At 37.6% G+C, this 18,577-nt stretch overlaps 1 protein-coding gene and 1 non-coding gene across 31 annotated transcripts in view; both read left to right on the plus strand.

The window, feature by feature from the left end:
* Positions 1-18,577, plus strand: part of Rbfox2 (RNA binding fox-1 homolog 2) — a 267,272-nt gene that overhangs the window by 210,935 nt on the left and 37,760 nt on the right. For 24 of the 30 annotated variants that reach the window (XR_011707033.1, XM_071609518.1, XM_071609522.1 and 21 more), the window contains one exon: positions 17,649-17,795. Coding sequence is in view for 29 of the 30 variants with exons in the window: in XM_071609518.1 (XP_071465619.1) it covers positions 17,649-17,795 (147 nt within the window). In the remaining variant the exon portion in view is untranslated. The remainder of the gene's footprint in view (positions 1-17,648; positions 17,796-18,577) is intronic. The other 6 variants (XM_071609519.1, XM_071609521.1, XM_071609525.1 and 3 more) reach the window with 1 other exon arrangement.
* On the plus strand, positions 15,472-15,577 carry LOC114088687 (U6 spliceosomal RNA). Its single transcript, XR_003582029.1, has one exon. It is a non-coding gene; the product is annotated as a U6 spliceosomal RNA (small nuclear RNA).

Raw genomic sequence — 18,577 nt, forward strand, 5'->3', positions numbered from 1 at the left:
ATGTGAGAAAAGCGTATCTAGCCCTTCTAGTGTTCTTTTGTCCAGCATCTCTTTCAGATTTCTGCCCAGCCAATCTCTGCCTCCAGTCAAACTACCACACCAAGCTAAAAGAACTGTGTTCTCCCTTTAGGTTCTTACTGCATTTGCCACTTACAGGTGACAAAGCTGTGGGGTTTTTGCCTTCTTCTCCCCCTTCCCCATTGTCTCTGCAGCAAAGGCTACTGCTTTTTATGGCCCCTGTTAAGTTTGCAGGCTTCTGTTGGTCTTGCCCTGAACCTTAACTATTTATTTTTGAAGACAGGGTCTCACCAAGTTGCTAAGGATCTTTCTGAGTTGCCAAGTCTGCCCTCAAACTTGCAATCCTCCTGCTTCAGCCTCCTGAGTCACTGGGATTACAAGTGTATGCCTCTGTTCTTGGCACTCTAGGAGTTTTTCAGGAATTTTGTCTATTTATTGTCTGCATTTGGTAGATTTTTAGAATTCTGAAATGGTTGTATTTAACAACTTTGACCAGTTTTTTTCCCTCATCATTTTGTTTTGAGGAAAGAATTCACTGAGCTGTTCACACCCTGATAGCCAGAAGTCCCCGCCCCTGTCCTCACCACTGCCCATTACTCTTTGTCTTGTTTCCTCCCATTTCCCGTTGTCTCAGACTCCCAGATTATATATGCCTGTGGCAGCGATTGAGGGCAAGTTCTACTCCTTACTGCAAATATATAGTTAAAATTTATGTTCCTCATCCATATCAAAAAGTGTTCACTGTATAATTTTATCAATCAATTTGAATTCCTAAAGAAATACTGAAAACTAGACTCAGTGGTACATGCCTGTATTCCCAGTGACCAGAAGACTGAGGCAGCAGAATTGGAAGTTCATGGCCAGTGTCAGCAACTTATTAAGACCTTGTCAAAAAATAAGAAAGGGCTGGGAATGTGGCTCAGAGGTACAGCATCCCTGAATTCATATCCCAGTACCAAGAAAGGAAGGAAGAAAAGGAGGGAGGGAGGGAGGGAAGTCAAACATGTAGATTGATGCCCGGAGCATCTTTTCCCACTTAGACCAGTTGCATCTCTGCTGGAAAGCCTTCCTGACTTTTCTAGTCAAAGCCCAACTTATGAATCTTTCATCTGGGCTCAAGTAGACTCCTGAGCTGATCACTTTTTGTGGAACTTACTAGCTTTTATGTTTTTTATTTAGTTTTGTCTCTGACTAAACCATGAGCTTTCAAAGAAAATGCACTTTGTTAGTAACTCTGCATTCCCTGACTTATCACAGTGTCTCAGTAAATACCTCCTACGAAAAAGAAGCAGCAGGTTGTCCTGTCTGTATTGTGAGCTTTTTTTTCTGTGCACCACAGCTGCAGGTATGCTCTAGCTGTTCCCAGGAAAGGAAGCAGAGGTTTCTTGGTGGAGGTAGCATGGATCAGAGCCTGTACCATCGTGCTAGGAGTTCGATCGTGCATACGTGGCCAATTCTCAAGCAGAGTTGGGGCGATGGGAAAGAAAAAAAAATGTCTTTGGATAAAAGCACGGGTTTCCTTTTGGCTGAAACTTTGGGTGTTTGGAGACTAATGGGAAAGAAACTGGAGAAAGGTCAGTTGAATACAGATTGGGAAGAATGCCAGCCTGAGAAGCAAGGACTTTGTTGACGGTTTTAGGCAGGAAAATGAAGGGCACAGAATGTGCTTTCAGAAGTTTTTCTGTTTCAGTGTACACAAGGTGAGTAGACAGGCAGGGACACAGGGTGGGAAGGTCCCTGCATCTGGAGTCACTACTTCCATTGGGGTCACAGTGGTTGTGTAGAGGAGTTCACAAGAAATAATGAAGGCAGAATGGAGAGGATTTGGTGGGTACTTGGCAGGAGTGAAGTAGCAGAACAAAGACGGGCATCTTCATTGTCATAACTGAGGCTCAAGTAAATTATTTTACCTCCAAGATGTGTTTTGTTTTTTCTTCTGTCAAATGAAGCTAATAATGTTGGCTGACTGTAGAGTTGTGTGAGAATAACTCAGAAATGCTTTGGAAATTACTTAAATAGTTCTTCAAGATAATTACTTTCAACCATCTGAGGTCTTTTAAAATCAGTTATTCCTGTTTGCACTGTTAGTGCTTTTTATTACTGTGACCTACAGCTACCTTATTAAGGTTGGATAGCCTTATTTTGTTGACAGAGAGGACTAAAAGAAAGGACTTCTCATATAAAAACGAGCTAGGGGCTGGGGATGTGGCTTAAGCGGTAGCGCGCTCGCTTGGCATGCCCGGGGCGCTGGGTTCGATCCTCAGCACCACATAAAAATAAAATAAAGATGTTGTGTCCGCCAAGAACTATATATATATATATTCTCTCTCTCTCTCTAAAAAAAAAACAACAGCTAAGCATTAAATTCTGGAATCCTTATTTTTAAAATAAATTTTAGAAGTTGATCTGTTTAACATCAGGTTAGAAGCTTCTTCTGCTCTTAAGATGAGAACTTGTTTTGACAGTCATTTGGTCCCCTACTGTGCATTAGCAATAGAGGTAGCAGTGACAGCCTGCCTGCAGAGAAGAAAGGACCTCAGTTTCTATATGTTTTCAATATTTTTCTAAATGGCAGCAGACATAAATAACCAAAGTATTTGAGGTAGAAAAACTTCAGGGAATAATCTTAAAACATAAGGTTTATATTTGTATATTGGATTATATTTTCCTTGAGGCAGGAAATAGTTCTTCCCTCTTTTTACCACTCATACTTGTACACAATGGATGTTTAACACATGTTTTTTAATGCTGATGAGGGGCGTAACTTATAAAGGTATATTAAGCATCTGTGGTTGATAATAAGGTATTAGAAATATGCTTTTTTAAAAAATTAAGTTAATGTGCTAGCTTAGATAACAAAATTCACTTCTCCAGCATTCTTTCACATAATGTAAAAGCTTTTTCTTTCTTAGTTTGACATAATTTGGAAGATTTTTCAACTTATCATTAGAAAATTAAAAACTATTCCTTTTACAAACTCTTCAGAACACAGTTTCTGAGAGCTACCTTTGAAAAACATCAACAAAGTATCATACTTTAAATTAGTTTTAAAACATGTATGGCCAGTGGCACAGGCCTGTAATCCCAGCAGCTCAGGAAGCTGAGGCAGGAGAATCAAAAAGCGAGGTACCAAGCAGCTCAGTGAGACCCTGAGTCTAAATAAAATACAAAATAGGGCTGGGGATGTGGCTCAGTGGCTGAGTGTCCCTGAGTTCAATCCCTGGTACTCAAAAAAAAGAAAACAAAAATGTATGTATAAGGGACAACAACTAATTAACCTTAACCAGAACATAATTAATAAATACACTGTGCTAGATGTTGTTGGAAGCCCTTTCTATATATTAGCTCCACTGAATTATCACAGCCACTCTGTGAAAGTAGATATTGTTATTACTTCACTTTTACAGATGAAGAATTGAGGCGGAGATTTAGTAACTTGTCCAGGATCACACAGCTAATGAGTGGCAGCATAAGGATCTGAGCACATGGCTGCATCCTTTCTCATAAATTATATCGTCATGGTCATTTGTAATAAATGTTTTGTTTAATGCTTATTATGTGCACAAATTACTAGGACTGGGGATATGTAAAAAAGCTGCCCTCAGTAAACATATAAAAGTCCAGGTCAAAAAACAAAAGTATTGCTGAGTGCTACTGGGAGAGAGTGTGGTGGTGTTGCCAAGAGGTACTTTGGGGAGGCAGGTACCGCTTCCCTACTTATGAACTCCTTAGCCCCCAGTGGAGGGGAGGACACTGCATGCAGGAGCAGTGCTCCAGGGCCATGATTTTCCCAAGGTGCTTACAGCTTGAGGGCAGTTCCCAAGACTCTGTGGAAGGACCACTAAGTCAAACTAATTTCAAAATGATACTAAGACATTAGTTACCATTTTCACTGCATGTATTGACTTTTCCATCAGTGCAAAAGCAGTAGTCCATGTAAGTAAAATTGCCAGTGTGTTAGCATGAAATCTGGCAACACTAAATTGTGTTGCTGGCAGTCATGATATCCCTCATTGTCCTCATCTCACAAGATAATAACAATAAAAAAAGCAGATTCACCTAAGAATGCCTTTGATGAAACAGTCAGGGAAATATTAATTTTATTAATTCCCCACTGTGGAGTGCCTGATCTTTTTCAAGTTCTTGGTGGCAAAATGTAAAGTGTTCACTGAGCATTTGGGCTACATTCCAGAATACTTCCATTGTCTCAAGCAGGAGCACTTGTTAACTGAGCCACAGCCTGAACTAGTCCTTTTTTCCTTGGGGCACCTTTTTTTTTTTTTTTTTCTTTCTAGAACAACTGATGCACACACTGTGGTATTCCAGCTTGGGTATCTGACAGACTTTTTTTTTTTTTTTTTTATGACTAGGACTGTCACCTCTGCAAAAATTTGAATTTTGAAAAATTTGTATCCTCCTCTGTGAGCTTCCAAGTACAGTCATGCACTATATAGTGACATTTTGGTCAACAGTGGACCACACATAGGACAATGGCCCTGTGAGATTATAGTGGAGCTGAAAAATTCCTGTCAACTTGTGATGACAGGTGTAAAGTCGTAGTACAGGGCATTGCTCACATGTTTGTGGTGATGCTGGTCTGCACATACCTGCTGTACTACCTGTCATATAAAAGTGTAGCTCATGCAATAATAACATATGACAACAATACATAATAATTGATAATGATCATAAATGACTATGCTGCTAGTTCACATATTTACTGTATACTGTACTTTTTATTATTATTTTAGAATGTTGCTTACATATAGATAAAAGTTAGCTGTAAAACAGTGTCAGGCCAGTCCTTCAGGAGGGATTCCAGAAGAAGGCATTGCTATAGAGATACTAGCTCCATGCATTTTACTGCCTCTGAAGACCTTTCAGTGGGACAAGATGGAGGTGGAAGACAGTGGCATTGAAGATCCTGATTCTGTGAGGCCCAGGGCTTATGTGTGTCTTAGTTTCTAACAAAAAAGTTAAAAAGTAAATAAAATTTAAAAATCTAAATACAGGAAAAAGCTTACAGAATAAGGACTTAAATAAAGAACATCTTTTGTATAGTAGTACAATGTGTTTGTGTCTTAAGCTAAATTTTTTTCAGTTCATAAAGTAAAAAGTTATAGTAAGCTCACTTACTGACTCACCCAAAATAACTTCTAGTCCTGCAAGCTCAATTAACAGTAAGCACCTTATACATGTGTACATTTTTTTATCTTTTATGCCGTGTTTTTATTGGGTATAGATACGTTCAGATACACAAATACCTACTACAGTTGCCTATAGAATCCAATATAGTAACCTGTTGTAAAGGCTGGTAGCCTAGAAGTAGCAGGGTGTCTAGTTTTGTGGTATACTCTATGAAATATGTACAGCAACAAAATTGACTAACACTATTTCTCAGAATGTTTCCCTGTCATTAAGTGACATGTGGCAGTACTTAGATCTGTCTGATGAAATCAGTGGTGATATTAACAAATGTGTTGGAAGAAGGGCAGACTTTGTACGAAATGTACTGAAAAGCTCCCTGGCTCACCAGTAAGCCAGTATATTACATTCACAGATGACTCATGTAAAATGTTACAGAATCATGCAGGAGTAAAAGATCTATGCAAAGCACACAATTGTCTAGTGAAGTTTATTGTAACAAAGTATGAAAACTTCACTGAGAAGGTTTCAGGTTCAACACTACAGTTAGCCTTTAAGAAATTACTACTTTTTAGACTTGGGAATATAGCTTAGTGATAGAGTGTTTGCCTAGCATGTGTGAGGCCCTGGGTTCAGTCCCCAACTAGAAACTACTCTTTGTCAAGTTTTGGTGTGTTATCAAATACACAGTATTCTCATATTAATCTGGAAAAGACTATTTAAATACTTTTCCCTTTCCAGCTCTCTGTGTGAGCTAGGTTTTTCTTCATATACTTCAGTCAGAACAATATATTGCAACAGAATAAATGCACATATTAAAGAGATTGCCACTCTCCTAACTAAATTTCTGTTTTAGAGAATAGTTAATTTTTCATAAAAATGTTATTTATGTTGACATAATAGGTTTGTTAAAAATTTCTCATGGTAAATAACAATAGCTATAATCCATAAAAACAAAAAGCTCTTTGGATGCTCAATAGTGTTTTAAGAGCTAAAAGGGGTTCCCATTTAGAAGTGAGAATGTGCATATAAAGTTTTCTTTTTTTTAATTGACAAGTAAAAATGCATATGTTTATGGTATGTAGTGTGGTGTTCTGAGTACAGTGTGTTTGGCTAGTACAGAGGCTCTTCTGAAATAATAATACTCCATAAGAAGGTTGGTAGTGGTTAAATTATAGAGAACATTGCACATAAGGCCAGAGAATTTGCAGTGGCTAAATGGCTGAGGGTCATTTCAAGTATTCGCACAAGAGTTGTTGGTGAGTTGAAAGCAGAGATTTGAGAAAATAACTGAGTGGCCCACCCTAATACATTAATCAACTTTAGATTTTACAGTCCTCCTCACTGGGCCTTTAAGCACACCTCAACCCACACTTTATGTTGCCCATTGTCCTCAGAGTGTGTTTGCTATGTTGCACACCCTTTGTCTGGGGTTAAAGCCGGTTTCTCTTATATTTGCCACTGTCAATTGGAATTGTCCACTGGCTCCTTTATCTGATAACACTTGAAGGTTCCTTGCAGATTGGTGACCTACTAGAATATTACCAAGAAATTATAGCCCTTAACAGTAGATTTATTTGCCCAGATGAGAACTTCTGGAATGTATGGAGACAATGGGGCCAAAGTCCTTCTAGCTCATTGTGTATTATTAGGCCCTGTTAGCTTCACCCTGCATCATAGGTATCATTAGCTTGTTTCCAGGATTGAACTAGGAGCCTGGGACTACAAAGAAGTTCATTCATCAGACAGTCACCTTTCTAAGAGTGGCTCTTGCTTACCCTTAAAGTAATAAAAGACAGAATATATCAAGCTATCTAAAATATCTACATTCTTTATCAATTTACCCTTCAAAATAATTTTGTATATATTCCAGAGTTTTGATGCCCATGAGCAGCTCGACAGTTCCAAGCTGGATCCATAAGGAATTTGTAGACTGACTTGAGAATGCAAGAATTGCCACAGAGAACCACTCTTAGAACTGGGCCTGTGTATTTTTGAATAGGGAAAGTTGCCCTTTAGCTCATGTAACATCCAAGATACAATTTATCACACTATTAATATTGCTAACTTCATGGCTGTTGCTTCTTCCATTTTGCATGCCTTCATTTGTTTGTTTGCTAGTCCCTCTAGCAAAAAGAAACTAAACTTAAAAATTGCTAGGAACAATACTGCTGTGATCTGCTGACACTTATTATAGCTCTCACGTCTTACAGCAAGGATGATGAAATAATAATAATTTGGGGGCATATTTTTTTAACCTTCCTATAAAAGTTGTACATTTTTTAATAAATATTTTGTGCTGTCTTTTAAAGTTTGTAGACTCTGATGAGAATCACTGGTTTCCAGATAAGCAGATTTTAGAATCATACCTTCCTTTTATAACTAAGGTCAGCAGTGTTAAATGACATCAGCAAGGTTATAGCTAGCTGGCTACAGAGCTAAACCCCAGAAAATCTGCTCTCAAGTGGTTTTTGTTTTTATTTTTTTCTGCTTCCCCATGCAAATAAAAAAAAAAAAAAAAGACATCCATAAAGATGATCTTATCATCTTAGCTTCTGTTTACTCTTCAACCTTAAACCTTGGGAGCTCTAGCCTGAACATACTGACAAAGAGTTCTCTCATTCTAAAATATACATGAAAATAATAAAGAACAGTAAGATACAGTCATTCTCCCTTGTCACTGAGGGATATAGTTCAAAACCCTGAAGTGAATGCTTGAAACTACAGATAGTATCAAACTCTAACTATAGTCTGGGTTCTCATATGCCTATGTACATTCATACCTATAATGAAGTTTAATTTATGAATTCAGCACAGTAAAAGGTTAACAACAATAACTGGTAAAAAATAGAACAATTATAGTAATATACTATAATAAAAATTATGTGAATATGAGCTCCTTCTCTCTTGAGAGTGCATGAGTTCTTGGCTCTGCAAATTATGCTTAGATTTTTTTTTTGTTTGCTCTGCAGTATTGCCACATAATACCAGAATTAATCTGATCTGTCATTAGATAGAAGTCTGAGGACATCCCCCAGAGAGGAGAAGGGGATCTCAACTTGGCCCTGGCAGGTTCTTGACATATACCACAGAAAGAAATTTCAGGCCAGGTGTGGTGGCGTGTGCCTGTAATCCCAGCCATCAGGAGGCTGAGGCAGGAGGATCGTGAGTTCCAAAGACAGCCTCAGCAACTTAGTGAGACCCTGTCTCTAAATAAAATACAAAATAGGGCTGGGGATGTGGCTCAGTGGTCAAGTGCCCCTGAGTTCAATCCCCAGTAACCATAACCCCACCCCACCCCACCCCGGAAAGAAATTTCAGGATGCATCAAAAGAGACACAGAGGTTTTTGTGTTTTTTTTTAAGAAAACAAGCAACAGCACAGGGTACTTGCTCAAAGGAAGAAGAGAGACAGGCACTGGAGAATGAGATGTACTTTGGGGTCTTGAGTTCTTCTTTCCAAAGGAAACTTTGTAAATAGCGAATATGGTGTGACATCAGCCTGGCAAACTTGATTTTCTTAGGGAGCATAGGGCAGGATGGGGGCCTGGTTTTCTTTGGGATTTTATCAATAAATAATGTTTAGAACTCACCCATGTCATATGCCTCTAACTATTTTTCCCTTGGCTTTATTTAATCTAAAGAAAATACATTGTACAAGGTAGCAGTGTGTCTAAGCATTAATCATCTAGACTCACACAGTACTCTTAAGATATGTCAGGAGGAAAACAGGCTTAGGGAATAAAGGTGAGGGTGCCCATAGAGCTTCTTAGATTTAAATTAGTTTCTTTTTTTCCTCCCTCTTAGTTTCTACCTATCTTTATTTATTCTATTCTACCTCAGTTCCATGTTTTATGCTCTGTATCCGCTTTGCACTTTTATAATTAAGTTCAGTTGGGCATTCTCTTCCAGAAGAGCCTGATTTTGTCTCAGTTTAAGCCTTGCTTTATTATCCTTTCTCCTTAATCAACTCCTCTCTACCAAAAATGCAACAGCAGCTTCTTCACTGGCAAGCACATTTTGCCAGTAACTTTTGTATTTCTGAGTTACGGCCTGGGGATGTAGCTCATTGGTACAACGCTTGTCTAAGCATGCACAAGGCTCTGGGTTCAATCCCCAGCACCATAAATAGATTGATTGATTGGGTGTGTGTGTGTGTGTGTGTGTGTTCTAGGTAAAACCTATTTCTCAATTTGTGCAGTCATCCGTGACTTGCAATAAATAGCTTGGTGTCATTCATTTCAGGGGGCCCCTTACTGAAGTCTTGGTGCTTTTTTTTAGGCTCAGTGCTTTTTGACAGAATATGTTGCTGTCAGTATTTAAATTTCTATTCATGTCTTTTACTCACAAAATGCTTTTTCCATCTCAAGCATGTAGGATGTGCTGCAGGTATAACTTTTGCAGTTTGATGTGTGGCAGCAGAACTCTTACGCTTTTCTTTTTCCTTATTCACAATCTCATGGATGAAAGATTCATTCTTACAGAGATCTTAGTAGCTGCCGCATGTAATATTTTCTTTCCTTATTAAAATTGAGAACTTTCACCTTTGCACTGAAGGAAAGCACTTTATAGCTTTTCTTTAACTCATCCAAGTTATCAGTATTGCTACTCTTTTGCTTTGTGGCTGTGAAGTAAAATAAGGGTTACTCGAATGCAAGCACTGCTGTACTAGGACAGTCAATCTGATAACCAGGATGGCTTGTAAGTGACTGATGAGTTGGGTGGATACGCTGGACAAAGGGATGTGTGTTCTGGATGGGACCAATTGGTACAGCTCAGGAAGGCAGGAGATTTCATCATCCTGCTCAAAACAGCTCACAGTTGAAAACTTATACATCGTTTATTTCCAGGACTTTCTAGTTAATGTTTTCAACCTTCAGTTAATTGTAGGTAACGGAAACCATAGAAAATGAGACAGATAAAGAGGGGTTGCTTGTTATTAGCTTTTAAAAGTTGAGGTGATCTTTGTATGCACATCACTACTATGTCTTCTCATTCCTGGATAAAAAGAATAAGTAGCTTGTTATGGTTTTTATTTAGGAGTGTGGTGGTGTTTTTTCTTTCACAGTATGAAAAGTGATTAGGACATGATCATACAAAGGTGCCTTTCATAATTCCTTTTATGACTCTTGATCCACTGAGAAAATAGAACTACATATTTTCTGAAGAAATTGAATTACTAGTTCATTGTAAAAGTGCTAGAGTACATTTAAATACTCAAACAGGATCTCATTCTTAGAATTCAGCTTGTCATAGCAGTATTCAAATGAACAGAAGAAATGCTTCCATATTTCTCTTAAAAACAAATCTAAAGGTAATTTTCCTTAAGTAAGAAATTTCTCTAGATTTGAATATTCTGTGTCTAGAAAATTGTTTCAAATAAAGAAATGTTATGTCCAGTATACATTTTTATATATACATATATATTTATATCCAGGATATCATAGGTGTTCTGATACGTATTTTAGCACCATGAAGTGGACTTTCAGTAAACAAGCATGTAGGTCAAGATTTTACTTTTTTCGAAAAATGTTCTATTATGTTATAATATTTTTCCTCATTGAGAAGGAATACATAATATCTAATTCCACCTGGTTTTAATCCATCATGTATTCCATTATAAATATTTTTAAAATGCTTTTAGTGCTAATAAATTTAGTCGAGGTACCAACATGGAGTGTAGTTTTTTATTATTATTATTTTAAGGCACAATAAAAAATGGCATAGTGAGATATCTCAATCCACTTTCTTAAATATTATAAGGAAAAATTAATTTCTTAATAAGCTGGGTTTTATTGTATAATATTTGTGGCTAGAGCACTTGAACCCTGGAAATCAAGGTTAGTTGGTTCATTTCTCAGATCAATATATAAACATGATGAGATGAGAAAATGAATATCAACTGCTTTTGCCTGGTACATAGTGAAGACTAAATATATATGAGCTGGAATAGTATCCCTATATAATTATCTCATTTCAAAGAAAGTGTTAGAGGCAGTCCCTGGCCTATAAAACAATGTCATTTTTTTCTCTCAAACTCTTCAGAGTTTGTACCCTAAAATTCATTCTGATAAAAACAGTATTTATCAAAGTTCAATCCCTAGCACTGCAAAAAGGAAAACTGTGATCTTTTCATTTGAATGGGGGGGGAAGCAGGGATGTAAAATGCACCCATAAAAGGTGCATTAAAGGTAAAAGACCTTGCACATGGCAGTAGCCACATTACCTTTTTAAAATCCTAAAAATTCTGAATTCTAATACACATTTGGTTTCAGGTAAGGGATTAAGAACCTATAGATCAGAGGCTAGAAAATAGAGCCAGATGGCAGAGAGTCAAAAAAATAAAAAGAGATTAAAAAAAATAGAAGTCCGGTCCAAAAGATCTAGCTTCTCATATACAAGTTCCAGAAAGAAAGAAAATGTGTAGGGTAGAAATCCTCAGCAGAATAATTTAAGAAAATTTCCCAGGACCTAGGAAAGAGACCACAGAATTCTCAGCAAATTAGATGAAAATAAAGTGTACCCACACTAGTGCATCTCACTGCAGACAATATTTTGGAACACCACATACTGAGGTAACCCTGAAAAACCAGATAGAGTAGGAGAAGAGTCACATAAGAGAAAACAGGCTTGATAATGCTTTTAGAGTTCTCAAAGCAACATCAGTGGCCTGAAGACAGTAAAAATTGCCTTCAAAATTCTCAAGGGACCTTTTTCCCCAACCTAGAGTTCTATACCCAGGCAAATCACCATTGAAATAGAATGGGAAGTGGGTAAATATTGAAGAAAATGGATAATCCATGAATCAAAATATTATTCTTGAATTTATCAAGAGATTCCTTAGAAGCTCAAGTTGTAAGTTGTCTGTCATCTTGTAATAGAGACTTGAAAAATATTACTTAATCTTGTTCCCTTTATAATTACAAAGCATGTATTCATAGAGTTTATAAACAGTGTAAAAAATAATTTTTTCATAGGAAAGTCCAAAAAATGAATTTATTTCCCAGTTAGAAGAATTTTAAGGGCTGGCAGTGTAGCTCTCAGTATTAGAGTGCTTGCATAACTAGTCACAATGGCACACACCTGTAGTCCCAGCTACTCAAGACACTAAGGACTCGCTTGACTTGACGCCAACCTGAGCAACATAGCAAGACTCTGGCTCAAAAAAGAATGTAAAAAGTTCAAGAACGTTTAAACAAATTTTAATCCTCATTTCTAGGATGAGATTTTAAGACATAAAAAGAAGCCCAGACTCTTGTGCATGTTGACAGATGGCTGAGCCTTGAAGGCAGCCGGGCCATGCAGATGCAGCTGCACAGCTGGAGGATAGGTGTGTAGCTGCATCCACAAGATCATTGTTGGCTGAGGGGCTGGTCTTCCTGTCTCCTGCCCATGCCTGTCTCCATTCACCCCAGGAGCATTATTGTTCCTTCTGATGTGGGTCCTGAGAAGGTGAGAGAATGGTATGCACACATGATCTCCCTTTGGATGAGAAAACCTATGAGGACATGGTTGTGCCGGGCTAGAAGAAGGAGGTTCAGCTTATGAAATTGGGCTACCTCACTGAATTCCTACTGGACCACTTATTATGTGACCTTAGATGTTGGGTAGCCTCTTTATGCCTTAATATCTTCCTTTTTGTCAGTTGGGGATAATAGTACCTACCTCATAGAGTTATTGTGAGAATTAAAATAATACCTGAAAAGCATAGTATAATATAGTGATTAAGAACATACACTCTGGAGCCAGACTGCCCGGGCCCGAATCCTTGCTCCATCACTTAGACAGTCTTTCTGTTCCTTAGTCTCCTCTTCTAAAGAATGAGAACAAGAAGCAGCATGTACTAGTCCCTCATTTTTAAAATTTTTTAATTTAATTCAATTTATTTCATTACAGGGAATTGAACCCAGGTGTGCTCTATCTCTGAGCTACCTTCCCCAGCCCCCCTCCCCTTTTATTTTTGAAACAAGGTCTAAGTTGCTGGGGCTGGCCTCAAACTTGCTGTCCTCTTGCCTCAACCTCTTGAGTCACTGGGACTATAGGCGTGCACTACTGCACCCAGCCATGCTCTCAGTAAAAAGAAAAAAGAAGGATTGATGAAAGAATTAAATTTCTTAAGATGTGTAAAATACTTAGGCTAGTGTCTGGAAACTGATGAACTCTGTTTACAAAGTCCTAATTTTATTAAAGGTTTAGATCAGATCTGACAGAATACACACTCCAAAAAATAGGTGCTCTTTTACAGGGAATTCTTATTTTTCAACAAAATTATTTAAGTAGAAAGAAGAAAAGCCCTGAGGTTTAACTAGAGGAAAGCAAGTTTGAAATGCTCTTTGTAGAGAGCAGGAGTGCGAGCTGACTGAAGACACTCGGCGTGTGGGCTGGCGGCACAGAGGGCCTCTGCAGTTGGTGCCACTATTGTGTCACACAACCGCTCAGGTGCATGGCTTTCCTCCAGCAAGTTACCTGCCCATGCTTAAGCTTAGAATTGATGGTGGGACTCGTTCAAGGTTGTGGTTTTTCCAGGCAGATTCAACCAACAAGATCGAAATGATAGGTCCTGAAGCCTAAATAGAAAGGAAAGGAAAGAATGGGTGAGGGAGGAGTCAGAGATGGGGAAATGGAGAGCGTGTTTGTACCAATGAGATCAAGAATGTGTTATGTGGGGATATTTGAGGAAGCAGATTGAAAAGATAATAGTGTCTGTTCAAAAATGAACATTCATATGGCCGTTTTGGTGGTAGAGGAGTTTTAGGTGGTAACCAGCAAGTTAAAATAGTTATATGAAAAAGCTGAAGGTGGAACTACAAGAGTATAAACAGATAATTAGGCATCTGTCAAAGGGCTCATATCCTGAGGCCAGGGGTTAGTAGAAGAGCACTTGCCTACCATGCATGAGGTTCTGGGTTCGATCCTTAGCACCTCAAATTAATTAATTAATTATAGAAGGAGGTAAGGGGAGTCATTGGGATTATACAAAACACCTACAAATCACAAGCAAAAAGAGTCATTCTAATAGAAAATGGTCAAAGAATTTGCAGACATATAACAAAAGAGGAATATCAAAATGTCCAAGAAACATGAAAAGGTATGCAAATAAACACCACAATATAATGCTACTATGAAATGACAAAACTAAGAGCAACTAAAACTCTTATGAAGAATTTTTGGGAGTATGACATAACACAGCCACTTTGGAAAAGTAGCAGTGTCATTAAAGCTGAGCATATACCTATCCTTGACCCAGCAAATCCTCTCCTGGATGCACATATACCCTATGCAAATGCATGTTTGTGTGTACAAAAGACAGGTAAGCAAGAATGTTCACAAGAATGTTTTTGTTTGTTTGTTTGTGTTTGTATTTATGGACGGACAGAATGCCTTTATTTTATTTGTTTATTTTTATGTGGTGCTAAGGATAGAACCCAGTGCCTCACTGTGCTAGGCAGGTGCTCTACCACTGAGCTACAGCCCCAGCCCAGGAATGTTTTTCTTAATGGCCAGAACTGAAAGCAGCTCAAATAAATTCTGTATGTTTATACAACAAAGTGTGAATGGAAAAATTACAATAATATGTGTGTTTCATAAGTACAATGTGTGAAAGAAGCCAAATAAAAGAGTACATATGTATGATCCCTTTTATTTTTATTGTTTTTTTTAATTGAAAAACAACAAAACTAACCTGGGGAGCTAGGCGTTAAGACCAAGATCTAAGGTGGGCCCTTGGGGTTCTCCTGGAGTGCCACTCATTTCTTGATCTAATTTTGGTTATACTTCCTGTGTGAAAATGTACAGATTTGCTGATGATTTATGCATTTTTATCTGTTTTAACCTCCCATTTTAAAGTTGCATTAGTCTTAGGTAACAAACTACAACCTAACTTAGTATGTAAACCAAGCAAAAGCCTAACTTAGGAGTATACTCTTGTAACAAATAGCTGAGTCTACTGTGATTGCACAGAAGCTGAGCTTGTATCAATCATGGGTGGCCAGCAGATTAAAATAAGGCAAAAAAAAAAAAAACCACTGTGAGCTGTAACCAATTAATCTTTGTCTACATGTTGTTTATGTTTTCTGCCTATAAATAATTGACCACTTTGAGCCCAGAAATTCTTTGAATTAATTCTGGTTTTGAGTGCTGCCTGGTTAAGAAAATGTGAATAAAATAAACTTAAGATATTTAAACTGAAAAAAAAAAAAAAAGTTGCATTAGATCAGAAGGCTTGAGAATTGGGGGAATGATAGTTCATGTTTTCCACTTGCCACATTTCCTAGAATTATGATTTCATAATTTAAAAAAAGTATAGGTAGTGCTCGCTTCGGCAGCACATATACTAAAATGGGAACGATACAGAGAAGATTAGCATGGCCCCTGCGCAAGGATGACACGCAATTTGTGAAGCGTTCCATGTTTTTAAAAAAAATTGTTTAGATAGGTAGGTAGGTAGGTATTCATTACAAACTGGAAATTTTATCAGTCTGACTTCTAACCTTCTTAAATTGTATGTTCAGGACAGTAAAGAATGTTCAAAAGTAACCATTAAGAACCTCAGTCAGTATATGTATGTCAAAGTAGTCATTAATTTTCTTAGATTCTGCCACTTCACACACACTATGGCAGGTTACTGATGAAATATACATATAAAGAAAACTGTAGTTTGGGCTGGGGTTGTGACTCAGTGGTAGAGCGCTTGCCTAGCACGTGTGAGGCACTAGGTTCGATCTTCAGCACCACATAAAAATAAATAAAAGATATTGTGTCCGTCTACAACTATAGTTTGGAGCTTTGTAAAATCTTTTTAACTTTTCTCAAAGTTATACATTGTCCTCCTGTAGATCAAATCTGGTGCTTTTAAAGTTTGAAGAGAGTTTTATGTGATCCAGCTGTGAAATATAAGAGGCAAGTTTGAAGGCGCTTGAGTGAGCATTAGTTGCAATTGATGCCTGTTGCTTTGACTGTATGTTGGGGTCCTTGGTGCTGCTGTAGTAAGCTTCATCTCTGAATAGAATTTGTTTTGTTTAGTCTACATTGTGTTTCGATGGATGACTGAAAACCTTATACTTTCATGGAATATTGCTTCATAACTCTCCCCTTTTCTGCTATTTTCAAATCACATGAATCATATCACATTTAGGCCATCTGGAAGGCCTGAATGGGATGAGATAACAAGCTGCCATCTCTTAGAGTGACTCTTGAAAAGCTAATATTCATTTAGAGTTTATTTTTAATTTTCCTTTTTATTTTAAAATTTCAAACTTCATTACAAAATGGTTGTTAACATCTCTGAGACAAAAGTATCTTTGATTCACAGTTTCTTTTAGCCTGAACATTGGGTCATAAGGAGGAGATTCATGCTGTGCTACCAGAAGAATCTGCCAGAGACTCAGTTCTGTCTTAATTGATAATAAGTATAGCAGGTCCACTCTTGTTTTTAAAATATGTTGGTTAATCAGCTCAACAAGCCATTCAGCTTGGCGTGTATTTCATAGGGAAATAGTGAAACATAGACTCTTATAGTGCCAGATGAATACTTCAAAATAAATGTATCTTTGCATGCCTAGAATGTGTCACACTTGTTACACATTTGTCAGAAATGTTTCTCAATATAGCCACCTTTCTGAGGAATTGGTGGGGGGAAAAATGGATAATGTGTGCCTGAGGTGTTGCAAAAGAGTTGTGATTAAAAATGTGTACCCACACTTACTCACACTCTTCCACTATGGATATGGACAAATTTGGCATTTATATGTTGGATAATAGGTTAGTCAGAGTCCCTTAAAAGTCTTTTTCAGTAGTTGGATTCACTAAATGCAACTTTGTTCAGGGCTAGTGAAGGAGGAGGTGGCCCCTGGATTGCATAAATTAGGGAGGAAAGTACACATTTATTTCAGAATAAGAAGCTGCTTCAATTTTTAGGCAAATTGACTATCATCACTAGGTTCTCCTCTTTATAATGTTGTGATAATACTTTGTCAACTAACTGGTCGTGTATTCTAGGATAGACTGAATGGAATATAAAAATATTTCCTCCTTTTATTTCCTTGAGAGCCTGAGATGAAAGACCAAAGGTGGAGTAACCTCTACAACTAAGTACAATGGACTCTTTGTTTTCAAAATAGAAAAGTCTCAGAAATACAAAGCTCTATAAGAATCTAAGAATAACGGTACTGTTTTTACATGACCAGTTATCCTAATATATCTCCATGTGATGGGGGGCAGGTCACTTGGTGTTTCTGTGTCTGTGCCTCCTGTTAATGTGCCGTAAGTATTCAGAAGATCCAAATATTGTTTGTAGACTAAAGCATTTTGAACATCGATAATACCTTTGGTGTCTTTTTTTTTTTTTTCTGTCTCTCTCTTTGAAGGGGAAAATTATGTTTGCTCATAAATAAACCTAGGAAGTGGTAAAGAAGGACTTTATTTTTCATAGAATTATGAAGTAATTGTGTTTATTTTTCATTCAGTGTTATTTGCTTCTTTCTTTAGCAGACAGAAGGTGGAGCACAGACAGACGGCCAGCAGTCACAGACGCAGAGTAGTGAAAATTCAGAGAGTAAATCTACCCCTAAACGACTGCATGTCTCAAATATTCCTTTCCGCTTCCGGGACCCTGACCTCCGGCAGATGTTTGGGGTAAGTTTCTAAAGTCCTTTTGAGGATTTTGTAATTATAATAGAATTTAATCCACCAGATATGTTATTAATCATTAATATATTAGGATAAAACTACAAGAGATTGAGGAAGATCCAGAGGTAAATCAGTATTTTCTTTCTTTTTTTTTTTCCTTGTGGTGCTGGGGACTGAACACAGGGCCTTACACATTCTAGCGGGTGCTCTATCAGTGAGCTACAGCCCCAGCCCTGTAAGTCAGTATTGTCATCTATCTTTTTTTTTTTTTTTTTAAGATAGAAGAGAGAGAGAAAGAATTTTTTTTTAATATTTATTTTTCAGTTTTCGGTGGACACAACATCTTTATTTTATTTTTATGTGGTGCTGAGGATCAAACCCAGCGCCCTGCGCATGCCAGGCAAGCGCGTTACCACATGAGCCACATCCCCAGCCCCTGTCATCTATCTTTTTCTGCCACCCAGTCTGCTGTAGACTGACTGCAGTGTGGCTGGGAATGAGGTGTTTCTTGGACCACGAGACTTCCCGTACTGAAACCAGGATGAGATGCCACCTGCCCACATACGAAGCTTAGTAAATATTATTATTATTATTATTATTATTATTATTATTATTATTATTACGCTTGGTTTCACCTAAAAGAGAAAACATACACTTTGGTTTTTTTGTTTGTTTGTTTGGTTTGGTTTGGTTTGGGTTTTTTTGTTTTGTTTTGTTTTTTGCTTTGTTGTTGTTGAGACAGTCTCGCTATGTTTCCTAGGCTGGTCTCAGTCAATCCTCTTGAGTAA

This window comes from Marmota flaviventris, chromosome 3 (genome assembly GCF_047511675.1).
Source record: "Marmota flaviventris isolate mMarFla1 chromosome 3, mMarFla1.hap1, whole genome shotgun sequence".
Lineage (NCBI taxonomy): Eukaryota > Metazoa > Chordata > Mammalia > Rodentia > Sciuridae > Marmota > Marmota flaviventris.